Consider the following 13,974-nt stretch of genomic DNA (forward strand, 5'->3'; position numbering starts at 1 on the left):
TGAACGCTTCAGTGGAAATTTCCACTTGTCTGCTGGGGGAAGGGGAGGCTGTGAGTGAGTGTGTGACTGTTCGACAGACGAAGAGTCCAACTCCAATTCAGGCAGGCGCTTTCTCTGGAAACTCGGAAATACAGGGTTGAGACAAATGAAACGAAAGGCAGATGCAACCTTTACATTTAGGAGCATTGCAGGAACATCCATTTCCTCCCTCGGCCACTGTGGGGAGCACATGGGGGGCTGATAGTCCTGGGCAGTCTGCACAGCGTGCGTGTGCCTGACCCAGGGGCCCTGGGGTTGGGACCCAGGCAAGTGCAGCAGAAAGGACCGAGCCGTGGGCTCTTGGGAAACTGCTGCTGCAGATGGAGTGCTCCTGGCGGCGCCCCTTTGAGCTTGGGCTCATCGGTCCTGGGGAAGCCGTTTCCCTGGGTCCTCAGACCCGTGGTTTCAGTCATGGCCGTGGGGAGTCTTATAGTGAGTCTCGAGAAACACAAGGTGGGTGTGTTATCTGTGAAGACCACGTGGACAGGTTCTACCTATGAAATAACCCGCTGTCCTTTCACCTGCTGAGCATGGGAATCTGTGACGAGAGTGCGTTTGTGTCAGGGACCTTCCTGTCCTCTCCTTCCTGGAGTCAGTCATCTCCTTGCTTCGCTTCTGCAGAGTTGGTGCTGCTCAGAAGCGTAGTGCTTTTCTGTAGAAAGGGGCGCTTGGCCGTGGAGTGATGGTGCCCACCTCGTAGGTGAAGCGATGGTCTGGTTGGAACCACACCCGGGAAACACCCCTGTAAGTGTACATGCCGCTGGGCTTTGTGCTTTAGGCGATGGGAGTGCTTGCACCAGCCCTGGCTGCCGGGTGTGCAGACACCTCACTTGTGCCACTGAGCACGTGGTGAAGGTTCTGGGAACGCATAATACAATAGATTTTAGGCTGCTAAGCTGCATAAATGGGGAATGGAAAACTAGCTATTGGGAGAACTAGATTACTTCTGTTTCTTATTGGAATGTCAGCTTTAGGGTATGTGTAGTGTAGGCAGTTGCAGTTCTATCATAATCTAAACTGTTTTCCCTGGAGTAAAGAGCCTGTGGTAAGGGTGGAGATGGGAGAGAGTCCTCGTGGGCTGTGACTTTGGGTCCTGTGTTTCGGTTCTGCCAGCTTGGGGAGGCAATGAAGCAGATGTTGGCATTTCACAGAGTTAGTTGAGTCCTTCCCTTTCTTAGGCCATGAGGAAGGTGGAGCAAAGGGCTCTCAGATTCCTCTGGAAACACTAGGCCCCTTTTGGCCCCTCGAACAGCAGCTTATCTGAATTTCAGAGTGGTTTCTCCATGGCAACCTTAAGCAGCATGGAGGGGGAGCGGGTGTCGGGAGTTTCAGGGTCATGGCTTCACCCTGACTCCGTTTTGCAGGTCTGTCACAGATCTGTGCAGTGCTGGGAAAGGCCCCTGCGGGCACCGGAAGTGACTGGACCCACAACTACAAGGGGTTGGTTCTAGGCCTCACTTTCTTCACGTGTGAAAATGGAAACGCAGAGCTACGCTGGGGCTCTGGTGTCTGTAGGGACTCACTGTCCGTCCTCAGGCCTCTAGTTAGGAAAGCCCAGCGCTCGAGCTGGCTGTACGTGGCTGCCACGGGGACTAGAGATGCTGGAGCCTAGGTTTCTGCCAGCACAACACCTGTGTGTGACTCCTCTCCCAGCTGTCCAAGCATCCCAGGAGGTAGAGCCACGAGTGCCCCCATATTCTCAGCCACCTCCTGAGGTTTGCCCACAGTTGATGTTAACTGGCCAGTTCCTTTTACCCAAGATAAACAGGTGAGAACAAAGCATTCATACAGGCAGCAGCCAGAGATGGATGTGGTCTCTCCTGAGTGGGAGAGCCACGTGGACCTGTGTGCTTGGGCCACTGAGGCCGGCCCATTTGCCCTGGACTTCTGCTTGCTTCTCTGACGGTGGGGAGGCGGCTTGGCTCCCTGGGAGGGTGGTGGGAGGGGCTGTCGGCTGGGGGTGGCTGCAGTAAGGTCTGTGCCTCTGAGCCACTCCCCCTTCTCTGTTTGTGGAGTTTCCTGTCTGTGGAAATTTCCATGGTGTGATAAGCGTGGCAGTTGAGGCTGTCTTTGCCCAAATGAGCCCCAGGCACAGATGAGCAGGTGATAGGCTTGAAATGACTGTCACAGCTGTGGTGTGGGCACAGACTCATTTGCATTTGGCCACTATGCTGTTTGGGTGTCGTTTAGAGGAGGATCATGACTGGTGGAGGGAGGCAGAGTAGGTTAAGAAAGTAAAGGCAACGGGGCTGTGGAAGCCAAGTTTAGGATTTCCAGGCCTTTTTCTAGGACTTCTCTTTATCCTTGAGAAACCTCCAGAATGCTGGTTGCTAGGTAGGAAGAGAGGCGGCTGACAGTGGGAACTGGAGTCTGGGGCTGCCTCTCGCTTTACGACCTGGAACAGGCGGTTCCCTCCTAAGCGGCAGGAGGGGGTCGCGCGGCCTTGTCTGCAGGGTCCTCCCCAGCACCTACCTTCTGTGATTCTGTAACCCGTTGGCCCCAAAGCTGTCTGCAGCTTCCTGTGCCCTGGAGGCAGAAGACCTGCTGTTGGAATCCTGGCCGTGGCCACTTAGCTGAGTGACCTTGATGAACCAGCATAAAGCTCAAAGAAAACTGCTAGAGTGGTAGCTGTCCCAGGGAGAGGGCCACTGGGCCCAACCAGCCCACACCAGCACTCCTCTTCCCCTTCTGACGGCCATGTAGGGTCCCGCTTCCACTTCCTGGCCGGCCACGTGGAGCTCCCGCTTCCACTTCCTAACCGGCCACGTGGAGTCCCACGTCCACAACCTGACCGCCCACGTGGAGTCCCGCTTCCACTTCCTAACCGGCCACGTGGAGTCCCACATCTACAACCTGACCGCCCAGGTGGAGTCCCACGTCCACTTCCCCTTCAGCCTCTTCCTCAAGCTGTTGAAAAGATGTGAAAGCACTTGGGACATGGGGAAGTTCCCTTTTAATCTCTTAAATAAGACATTTCTGATGTATTTGGCTTCTGGTTTCCCTCCTTGGGTATCCTTTTCGTCCCTATCGCAAAAGCAGTGCAGAGCTTTGGGGATGCTTCTTAGGATTGTTTGATGAGTGCTGGTGTATGGAGGATACTGTTCAGAATGACTGAGAATTGGTTTGTGGGCTGTTGAGTTGGCTGTTGGCAACTGTGAACACACTCTCTCTTAGAAACATGTTTATACTCCAAAGCTCGCCTACAAAAACTGCCTCTGGTGTAGCTGAATGGAAAATGGAAGAAAACAGTGCTTCCTGAGCCTATGTATGGTACTTGGATAACTTGAATCCCTGACCGTAAAGGAGGGCAGGCTGAGCCCACGAGAGCAGGCCACCACCCGTGGACTCCGGGGGGAGGGGACTTGGAGCACATATAGCTGGCAGTGGACACAGCCAGGTTACCCTGTGCCATACATGGTATTTCACCAGCACACAGGAGAGGAAGACGCTTCTAGAAACCAGGAGCTCAGAGAGGATGCATGTGTGTTCAAAGAAAACAGCCTGCTCTAGAAGAATGGTGGCAATTTTGGCAGATGGAGGTGAGGTCGTAACTTGTCCATGGTAGGTGGAAAGGACATTTTGATGAAACTGAATGCGGGACTATATGGATAAAATAGGGAGAAAGATGCTGGGGGCTGTGTTGAGTGAGAAAGTTCCCTGCCCTGGCCACCAAGTGGCCATAATTATTTGGAGACGGGGGAGTGGTAAATGGCTGGGTAGTGGAGGAGTTTACACCATTTTGGTTCATTTCTCAAGAAACCCTGGTGTCTTCATGAGCTGTAATTACTCCCTTGTCTCTGCCACGCCACTAACATGCCATATCAAGTCCTTCACCAGCTCCTGCCCATTCAGATTCTACAGACTGTTTTTCAATCATTATAGAAACAGAATTTAGTTTAATAAGGTTTGAAATACATCTATACCATGAAATCAGCCCAGCCAGGATAATAGAGATATGGGTTACCCCACAGTTTCCTCCCGCCTCTGCAGTCCTTCCCTCCGCTTGTTGCTTTCTTCCCTGTGGATTAGTGTGTATTTCCTAGACTCTTACTTAGATAGAGTCGGATAATATGTACTCTTTGACTCTAGTTTCTTTCACTCGATAAAATTATGAGATTTCTCAATAGTCTGTATCAGTAGTGTTTTTCCCTCCTGAGTAGTATGCCATCTGTGGCTATACCAGTTTGCTTGTCAGTTTCCATGTGGATGGATATTTATGTTGTTTCCGGTTGTGAGAAGTAAAGCTGCTCTGCACATTCGAGTACAGGTTGTCACGTGGACACGGGCTTTAACTTTCTCGGGTAAAACCCTAGGAATGGAATGGCTTAATCCTAGTGGCAGGGGTGTGTGTAACTTTTTAAGAGAGCGCCAGCTGTTCCCAAAGTGGCTGTGTCGCTTTGCATCCCACGGGCTGTCCGCTGCCTTCTCGCCAGCACGTGGTGTGGTCGCCCTTTGACTTGACCGGGCGGGTCTCTGGTTTCCACTCGCGCGTCTCTAACGACTGGTGGCATTAAGCACCTTTTCATGCGCTGCTTTGCTGTTGCGCAGCTTGAGTGAAATGCTTGTTCAAATTTTACACCCATTTTAAAAATGGTTTTTAATTAAAAATTTTAAAGTTCTTTATATTCTAGAAACAAGCCCTTGATCAGACGTGCGGTTTACAGATCCCAGCCTGTGGCTTGTCTTTTTGTTATGTTAACAGTATCTTTCAAAGAGCAGCTTTTTATTTTGATGAAGTCTCATTTATCCCTTTTTCTTTTACGGGCTGTGCTTTTGGTGTTATGTCTAAGGAATCTTTGCTTAAACCAAGGCCACAAAGGGCTTGTCTTGTGTTTCTTTTGATCTCATAGCTGTGTTTTGTTTAGACCCATGTCCCATTTTGAGTCTGCCTTGACCCCCCTTACGCCCCACGCAGCAGCGTTGTGCGTGTGGATGTGGAATGGCGGCACCGCTGTGCAGGGACCGGCCCTTTCCTCGCCGCCCGCCCGACGTCGCGCACGCGTGTGGACTCTTCTGCCGAAGCGTGTTCTTTACGTGAACACTGCGCTGCCTTGATTGTCTGCTTTATGCCAGCCTTGAAAGCAGTAGTGCTAGATCTTCAGCTACATTCTTGAGTAAGGTTAGTTCAGCTGTTTTAGGTTCTTTGAATTTCCGTATGAACTTTAGTATCAGTTTGTCCATTTCTAACAAAAAAGTCTGCTATGATTGTGATTGGGGTCCTTTTGAATCTATAGATCAATTTGGGGGAATTGACTTCTAAGTAAATTTGAATCTTCCTGCCCATGGACAGGGTGCACCTCTCCGTCAATGTCTTTTAGCGGCAGTTTGTAGTTTTCAGTGTACAGGTCTTGCTTGTCTTTTGTTTTATCCCTAAGCATTTTATATTTAATTTCAAGGTCTGATTATTTGTTGCTAGTATATAGAAATACTGTTGATTTTTTTTTGGTATATTAATCTTGTATCATAACCTTACTAAACTCACTTATTAGTGCTAATATCTTTTTATGAATTTCTTCATATTTTCTATATACCCAACCGTGACATCGGTGAATAAAGAAAGTTATAGGTCATCACTTTTATGATCCTCACAATGGACTAGGACCTAGTTTCATGGATGTTCTTTTTTGTTTCCTTGTTCAAAAGTTTCTGCTCTGATCCTCGCTATTTTCTCTTTTTGCCTTACTTTGCATTTAATTGGCTCTTTGCTTTCTCATTTCTTAGGTGGAAGCTGAGGTCATTGACCTGAGGACCTCGTTTTCTTACATAGGTGCTTAGTGCTGCAAGTTTCCTGCTGCTTTAGTGGCATCCCCCAAATTTTGATGTTTTCCTTTTCATTCAGTTCTGAGTAGTTGGTAATTTCCCTTTCGATTTGGTCTTTGACCCATCGGTTATTAGACAAATAGTTAGTTTCCAAGTATTTAGGGATTTTTCCCCACAGTTTTTTGTTTAACTCAGCTTCTTTAGATTTTCCGTATACTGGTCTTACCAGCTATTGCGAGGAGTGTTAAAAGCCTCCTGCTATTGTGGATTTGTCCGTTTTCTTTTCACCTGTAGTTTTTGCTTCCTGTATGTTGCAGCTCTGTCCCCATTTAGGGTGGTTGTGTCTTCCCGGTGAACCCATTGTCACCTATTGTCTCTTTTTCCCTGGTAATTTTCTTTGCTCCGAAGTCTACTATATACTGTGGCTACTTGAGCTTTGTTTTGATCCGTGTTTTTGCATGAACCATGTTTTCTGTCCTTTTACTTTCCATTACTTTTACCAGAATGACTTTCCCATTATCGAAGAGTGAGTGGCTGTGCGGGAAGTTTTCTCAGGAGTTTTGAACCCCTTTCCTCGGGACTGCCTTCCCTGGTGAACCTCCAGTTCTGGCCTCTCCCGCTCTCGGTGAGAATTCTCCCTTCCACGCTGACACCGCCACTTTCATCTGCTCAGGGTGCTGGGGTACAGCCCAGGCCTCCTCAGGGGAGTCATGGAGCGCGGTGGGCAGTAAACAGGTACCTGCTGTGTCGGTGCGGAGCAGGTGCCCGGGGAATAAAGCTGTGAGGCAGGGAGACAGGGATGAGGCTGGGGGCTCAGAGAAGCCTCCCTGACGAGGAGACCCTCGGGCAGGGACGTGATGGAGAACTGGGTGAAGAACACGGGGCAGAGGAACAGGGAACGGAAGGCCGGGTGGCCGGGTGGGCGTGCGCTTGGGAGGGCAGGGCTCGGAGCAGGGGACCCTGGCCGGCGGGAGCATCGCGGGACCGGGAGCTGCCCCTTGACAACACTGGTCCAAACCAAACAGCACAGGGGCTGAGAGGACGGCCGGCGGGGCGAGGACACGTCTCTGTTCCGTCACCCGGCCGAGCTGAAGAAGTTGTTATCGAAGCAGTGAGCGGTGCGAGGGGCCCGCCGCATTAGTCTCACCTGCGTGCGTGAGTGCTCCGCTCTTTCTCTCGCCTGGATTCAGGGAATTGCCTGTCCCCCGGCGCACCCAGAAGCTCGGAAGGCCAGCAGGAAACCGCAGGTGAGAGACGAGGGGCGCTGCGGACTGACAGCCATGGCCCACGGCGGGCCGGGGCCCACAGCGCCTCCCTCCTGGGGAAGGAACAGGCGACCTCGGGTTTGCAGACGGTCGCCCGAGCCTGCCCTGTCCCTCAGCGGGCCGTCCCTGTCATTCTCCCACCGCTGCGCCTGCCTTAGACGCCTTTTCAGTGCGCCGGTTTCCTGCGCGGTGAGGCAGCTTTTCAGTGCGACGCAGCCCCACTCGCTGGGTTTCGCTTTGTTGTTTTGGTATCAGATTCCAGAAGTCGTCTCAAGGCGACGTCAGGGAGCTCCCTCCCTGTGTCTTCTTCGGGTGTTTCATGGTTTCAGGTCGTACGTTCAAACCTCCGTCCATGCGGAGGTAATGCTCACGTGTGGAGTAAGATGGGGGTTGACTTTTATTCCGCGTGTGGCCGTCCTGTTTTCCCAGCACCATCTGCAGCGAGACTGTCCTTTCTCCACCGCCATGTTCTTGGCTCCCTGGTGGTAAATTAACTGACCGTATTTGTGTGGGTTCATTTCTGGGCGCTCTGTCCTGTTCCACTGATCTGTGCCTGCTTTTTTGCCAGCACCACACTTACAATTGCTGTAGCTTTGTGATACAGTTTGAGATCGGGGAGCACGATGCTTCCAGCTTTGTTCTTCTTTCTCAAGACTGCTTTGGCTATTTGGGGTTTTGTGTGGTTCTATATAAATTCTAGGATTATTTATACTATTTTATGTGAAAAATGCCATTGGAATTTTGGTGGGTATTGCATTGAATCTGTAGATTGTCATGGGTAGTATGGACATTTTAACAACATTGATTCTTCCAGTGAGCATGGGATATCTTTCCATTTATTTGTGTCTTCAATTTCTTTCATTAATGTCTCATAGTTTGTAGTATACAGGTCTTTTATTTCCTTGGTTAAATTTATTTTTAGGTGTATTATTTTTGATTCAGTTTAAGTGGGATTTTATTTTTATTCCTCTTTCTGATAGTTCAGTATTGGTGTATAGAAATGCAGCCAATTTCTGTGTATTGATTTTTATATTCTGCAACGTGACTGAATTTGTGTATTAGTTCTGACAGTTTTTTGGTAGAATCTTTAGGGTTTTTTATATATAATATGTCATCTGCAAATACTGACAGTTTTACTTCTTCCTTTCCAGTTGGCGGATCCCTTTTAGCTGCTTTCTTGCCTGATTGCTCTGGGTTCGACTTCTAACATACGCTGAATGAAGCGGGAGAGCGGGCTTGTCTCGTTCGTTCCTCTTCGTAGAGGAAACGCCTTTTAGCTTCCCATCCTTGCTCCCCTTCGTTTCCGATACCAGGTGTGGCCTTGTCATATGTGGCTTTCGTTACGCTGAGGTTTGCTCCCTCTATACCTTGGTTGAGAGTTTTATTGTAAATGAACGTTGAATTTTGTCAAGTGCCTTTCCTGTATTTATTAAGATGTGCTGTGTCGCACTGACTGATTCGGGATGTTGACCCACCTTCGTGTCCCTGAAATAAATCACACGTGATCGTGGTGTATGAGCCTTATAATGTATTGCTGAATTCGATTTGCTGATATTTTGTTGATTTTTGCATCTGTGTTCATGAGGGATATTGACCCGTAATTTTTTTTTCATGACGCTTCCTTGTCTCGTTTTGGTATCAAGGTGAGCTGGCCTCATAAAATGGGTTTGAAAGAGTACTCTTCTTTCTTTTTTAAGGAGAGTTTGGGAGGGACCGGTATTAATTCTCCTTCGAATTGGTTAGAATTCGCCAGTCAGAGCGTCTGGTCCTGGACCTTGTTGGGAGGATGTGATGACTGATTCAGCCCTCTTCTCATTGGGTCTGTTTAGATTTTCAGTTTCATCGTGATTTGGTCTTGGTAGGTTGTATATTTGTAGGAATTTATCTATTTCTTCTAGGTTGTCCAGTTTGTTGACTTATAATTCTTCTTAATAGTCTCTTATGATCCTTTGTATTTCTGTGGTATCCGTTGTAAATCTCTTCATTTCTGATTTATTTGAACCCCCTTTTTTTCCTGGTAAGTCTAGCTGAAGGCTTGTCAATTTTATCTTTAGTGAACCAGCTCTCTCATTGGTCTTTCCTGCTGTCCTTTTAGTCTCTATTTCATTTATTTCTGCTCTAATCTTTGTCATTTCCTTCCTTCTAACTTTGGGCTTCATTTGTTCTTTTTGTAGTTCCTTGGTTATAAAGTTAGGTTGTTTGACACTTGTTTTTTGAGGTAGGCATTTATTTGCTATGAACTTCCCTTTTAGAACTGCTTTTGCTACATCCCACAAATTCTGGTATTTTACACAGGCATCCCCATGTTTTGAAAGTTTGTTACGTAACTTTGCGTTTACAGAAGACCTACATCAGTGCCTGTTTTTGATAACTGAAAGAAATCTGAAAAGGATTTTCACTTTTATGAAAAAGGCAAAAAGCTAAAACAGAATTTAGCATTTGTTTTGCAGCAAACCATTACAGAGGCCTGCGCACTCTGAAGCAGTGAGGGTGGCACTGCCAAGCTGTGAACTGTGATCCTCTGTGCTTTATTTTGATTTATTTTGCATATCAGCTAGCAAGATGTTCCCTAGTTCTCAGAAAGGCCTAAGGGTATTAACATTTAGCATAAAACAGTATTTAATTAAGAGTTTTGATTGTGATGAATGAAATAAAAACATTGTACATTAAATTTTGGTTGTGGGAATGCTAAAAAATTTCCATATAAATTAATAATTGCGTCTTCTCTTGACTCCATTTTGGCTTACAAAAGGTTGATAGGCATGGTCTACTTTTGGATAGCAAGGAAAACCTGTATTTCCATTTTTGTTTTAATTTCTTCTTTGACCCGTTGGTTATTCAGTTGTTTAATAGCATGTTGTTTAATCTCCACATATTTGTGAATTGACGAGATTTCTTTGTGTAATTAATTTCTACTTTCATACCATTGTAGTCAAGAAAGGATGCTTGGCATTATTTTAAGCTTTTTAAACTTAGAAAATACTCCATGTGCACTTGAGAAGAATGTGTATTTTGTTGCTTTTGGATAGAATATCCCTTATATATCTGTTAAGTCCGTGTGATATAATGTGTTGTTTAAAGCAGATGTTTTCTTACTGATTATTTTGGGGAGGTCTGGATGTTCAGTACATCGATGTAAGTGGGATATGAAAATCCCTTACTATTACTGTATTGCTGTCTATCTCTCCCTTTAGGTCTTTGAGTATTTGCTTTATATATTTAGGTGCTGCTATGTTGGGTGCATAAATGTTTACCAATGTTACAGCCTCTTGTGGATTAACTCCTTTATTACGTAATCTTTTTCTTTGTCTCTTATTGCTCTTCATTTTAAAGTCTATTTTGTCTAAGTAGAACCAGCCTAGCTTTTTGTTTGTTTGTTTTCATTTGCATGGAATACCTTTTTCCATCCATCACTTTCAGTCTGTGCATGTCCCTACAGCTAAAGTGAGTTTCTTGTAGGCAGCATATAAATGGGTGTGCTTTTTTAATCCCCTCAGCCACTCTGTGTTTTGACTGAAGAATTTAGTCCATTTACATTTAAAGTAATTATTGATAGGTATGTCCTTGTTGCCATTTTGTTACATGTTTACTGGCTGTTTTTGTAGTTTCTATTCCTTCTCTTGCTCTCTTCCTTTGTAGTTTGATGACTCTGTTTAGTGGTATACTTACTATATTCCATTCTCTTTCTCTTCATGTATTTACTATAGGTTTTTGCTCTGTGGTTACAATGAGGCCTACATATGGCAACTTATATCTATAACAGTCTATTTTAGTTGATAACTACTTAAGTTTGATCCCATTCTATAGCTTAACATTTTTACATACCACCCCCACATGTCACCTTTTATATCTTTTATCTTGTATATCCCTTAATTATCATAATCATAGTTATTTTTACTTTTTTTGTCTTTAACCTTCTTACTAGCATTATGAATGATGAATCCACTTCATTATATATCCACCTTCCCAGTGAGATTTATTTAATGTTTTCTTGTTGCTAATTTGTGCCCTTACTTTTCAGCCTAAAGAAGTCCTTTTCTTGTAAGGCTGGTGTAGTGGTGATGAACTCCTTTAGCTTTTGCTTATCTGGAAAGTTCTCTCTCTCCTTCAAGACTCCGAGTGATAACTTTGCCATGGCACGTTCTTTTTCTTTTTTTAATCCCCATCTGTGCATGTGTTTCACTGATATTTTTTTAAGAGAGGGAGAGGGGAAGGGACAGAGAGAGAGAGAGAGAAGCACATTGGTGTATGAGAGAAACATTAATCTGTTGCCTCCTGTACACACTCCCACCGGGGATTGAACCTGCAGCCTAGGTGTGTGCCCTGACCGGGAATGGAACTGGCAACCTTTTGGTGCCTGGGATGACGCTCCAAACCAACTGGGCCACCCCGGCCAGGGCTGCAGCAGAGTATTCTTGGTTGGAAGTTTTTCTTTCAGCTCTTGGCCTATATTGTGCCACTCCCTCCCTTCTGGCCTGCAAAATTTCTACTGAAAAACCTGCTGATAGTCTTATGGGAGTTCCTTTGTATGTAACAAGTTGTTTTTCTCTTGCTGCTTTTAATATTCTCTCCTTGCCTTTAACTTTTGACATTTTAATTATAATATGTCTTGGTGTGGGGTCTTCATGAGTGGTTCTTATTTGGAATTCTCTGGGCTTCCTGCATCTGGATATTTGTTTCCCTCCCCAGGTTAGTGAAGTAATTTTTCAAGTAATTTTCTTTTTATTCCTTGTCAGTTTTTGAATGTCCAAGATAGTCTTAGACAAGTCCCAGGCCTTTCTTAATCTTTTCCCTTATTTGTGAAGTATAGCTGATGGTCTTACTTTGTCTCTTAGGTGCATTTAGTAACTTGTAAAATCATTTGGAAAATTAGAAGACAGCCTAATAGATGTTTTGACAAAAACATCAACTAATGGTTTGTTGAAAAGTTCAATATTGTTGAACAGCAGATTCTGGTTTTGCACTCATAATTTAACCATACTCTCTAGTATTTCCCGCTGTATGTAATGTCACAAGGCTTTTTTGCTACCCTAAAGTTTGTTTGGATTCAGATTTTCACACCGGGTAATGGGAAAGGACGTGGGGAAGGTAGGTTGGGCATGCCCCCACACTCTTGTTTAGCTGGTCAGCTGGGAGTATGTATTTGTGTACAGGTGATGTCTTCATCTGGGGAGTCAAATGAAAGCATTGACCAAAATAATGGAAGTGTCATATTTCAGAATGCAGGAATTCACAAATTTATATTTTATTGCAGGTATTTCTTGGTGGATTTTTATGCACCAACAACAACTGTCGAAAGCATGATGGAGCACTTGTCTCGAGACATTGATGTAATTAGACCTAATATTGTAAAGCACCCTCTGACGCAGGAAGTGAAGGAGTGTGAAGGGATGGTCCCGGTCCCACTTGAAGAAAAGCTGTATTCCTCCAAGAAGAGGAAATGAGAAGCGTCTCCAGAACTGAGCCTTATACTCAGTTCCCTCACTTTTGAGTATCATTGATTAATAATTTAAGTCTTGACCTTTATATAAAAGTGTGATTTGGGTGCCACTTGGTTTTCTGGGCATTTTTAGCTCTTACCCCTCTGCTGTGAGGTGGCTTGCTAGGAGCCCTTGGGCATCTGTGTGGTGCCAGCGCATCCTACTTGATTTTGTTAAAGTAAATATGTTTTTTTGGTCAGTGAGCTCTTTCTGCCCTACAACACTAACACCATTTTGAACAACAAAACTTATAAAACTTTTGGATTGTGTGCTAGTCATTCACTCTGTATAACCATGCAAAATAAAGTGCCATTCAGACTAAAACCATGCTGCATTGTACGAGTAACTTGATCCGAGTAACAAACATGATTTTTAAAAACTTGGGGAGGTGTTTGGTCTTCACCTGCCGCAGCACAGAGCACTACCCCAGCCTCCCAGCTCCAGTCCCCCAGAATGCCAGCAGCGCGGGGGTGGGTTACCTGGGTACCAGCCCAAGGTCAGAGCTGGGAGAAGGGGGAGGTGGGGCGCAGGTGTGTCTGTTCCTTGACAACTGGGCATTCTGTGAAATCAGCAACTGTTTTTTATAATCCTCACTTGAGGATATGTGTTTTTTTATTTCGTTTTTAATTAAGAGAGTGAAGAAGGAGTGGTGGGGGAGAGAGAAACATCAGTTGGTTGCCTCCCGTATGCTCCCGACTGGGGATCGAACGCTTTCAGTGTATGGACGCTTCAGCTGACGGAGCCCCCTGGCCAGGGCAGTGCCTTTTCCTCACCTCACAGCTGTCCTTGTGGTGGGCGCTGTTCTCTGTAGAGGGCCGTGTGCTGTGCGCTCTGGCCCGGGAGTGCCTGCCTCCTCCTGGCCGTCCGCCCGGCAGGCCTCTGAGGAGTGGCCCGTTAGCTCTGCTCCTCCTGCCTTGTGCACGCTACCCGGCCAGGCAGCAGCCAGCTGCTTCTGAGTTGCGGGTGCCCGGAGAGCGCGCTGGCACCAGCGCCTGGGCCAGGGGCTTGCTGAGCTCTCGGTTCAGGCGGGTTTGTACGATGACCGTCTCAAAACAGTTTTTTACTTTGAAACTTTTAGATCTATGTTCTAAAAACATGACCTAGAAATAAAAAGACAAATCTTGTTTAGAGGATTATTGTTTTGGCAGGGGACGGGTTGGTTTGGGATGTTATGTTTTTGCGACTAAAAACCAACTAGTCTTGCCCAGCCGGCGTGGCTCAGAGGTTGAGCGTTGACCTAGGATCCAGGAGATCGGGGTTCAATTCCGGTCAGGGCACAGGCCCGGGTTGCGGGCTCGATCCCCAGCAGGGGGCGTGCAGGAGGCAGCCAATCAATAACTCTCATCATTGATCTTTCCATCTCTTCCTCTCCCTTCCTCTCTCTGAAATCAATAAAGACATATTAAAAAACAAAAAACCCCCTCCGACTA

The 13,974-nt window shown here is 46.2% G+C and overlaps 1 protein-coding gene across 1 annotated transcript in view; it reads left to right on the forward strand.

Moving 5' to 3' along the window:
* The window catches only part of MRPS6 (mitochondrial ribosomal protein S6), a 62,152-nt gene extending 49,284 nt beyond the window's left edge, over positions 1 to 12,868 (forward strand). Inside the window, exon 3 of the mRNA XM_087818468.1 lies at positions 12,319 to 12,868. Coding sequence (XP_087674594.1) covers positions 12,319 to 12,508 — 190 coding nt within the window. The 3' untranslated portion in view covers positions 12,509 to 12,868. The remainder of the gene's footprint in view (positions 1 to 12,318) is intronic.
* Positions 12,869 to 13,974: the final 1,106 nt, after the last annotated feature.

This window comes from Miniopterus natalensis, chromosome 6, assembly GCF_054644295.1.
Source record: "Miniopterus natalensis isolate mMinNat1 chromosome 6, mMinNat1.hap1, whole genome shotgun sequence".
NCBI lineage: Eukaryota > Metazoa > Chordata > Mammalia > Chiroptera > Miniopteridae > Miniopterus > Miniopterus natalensis.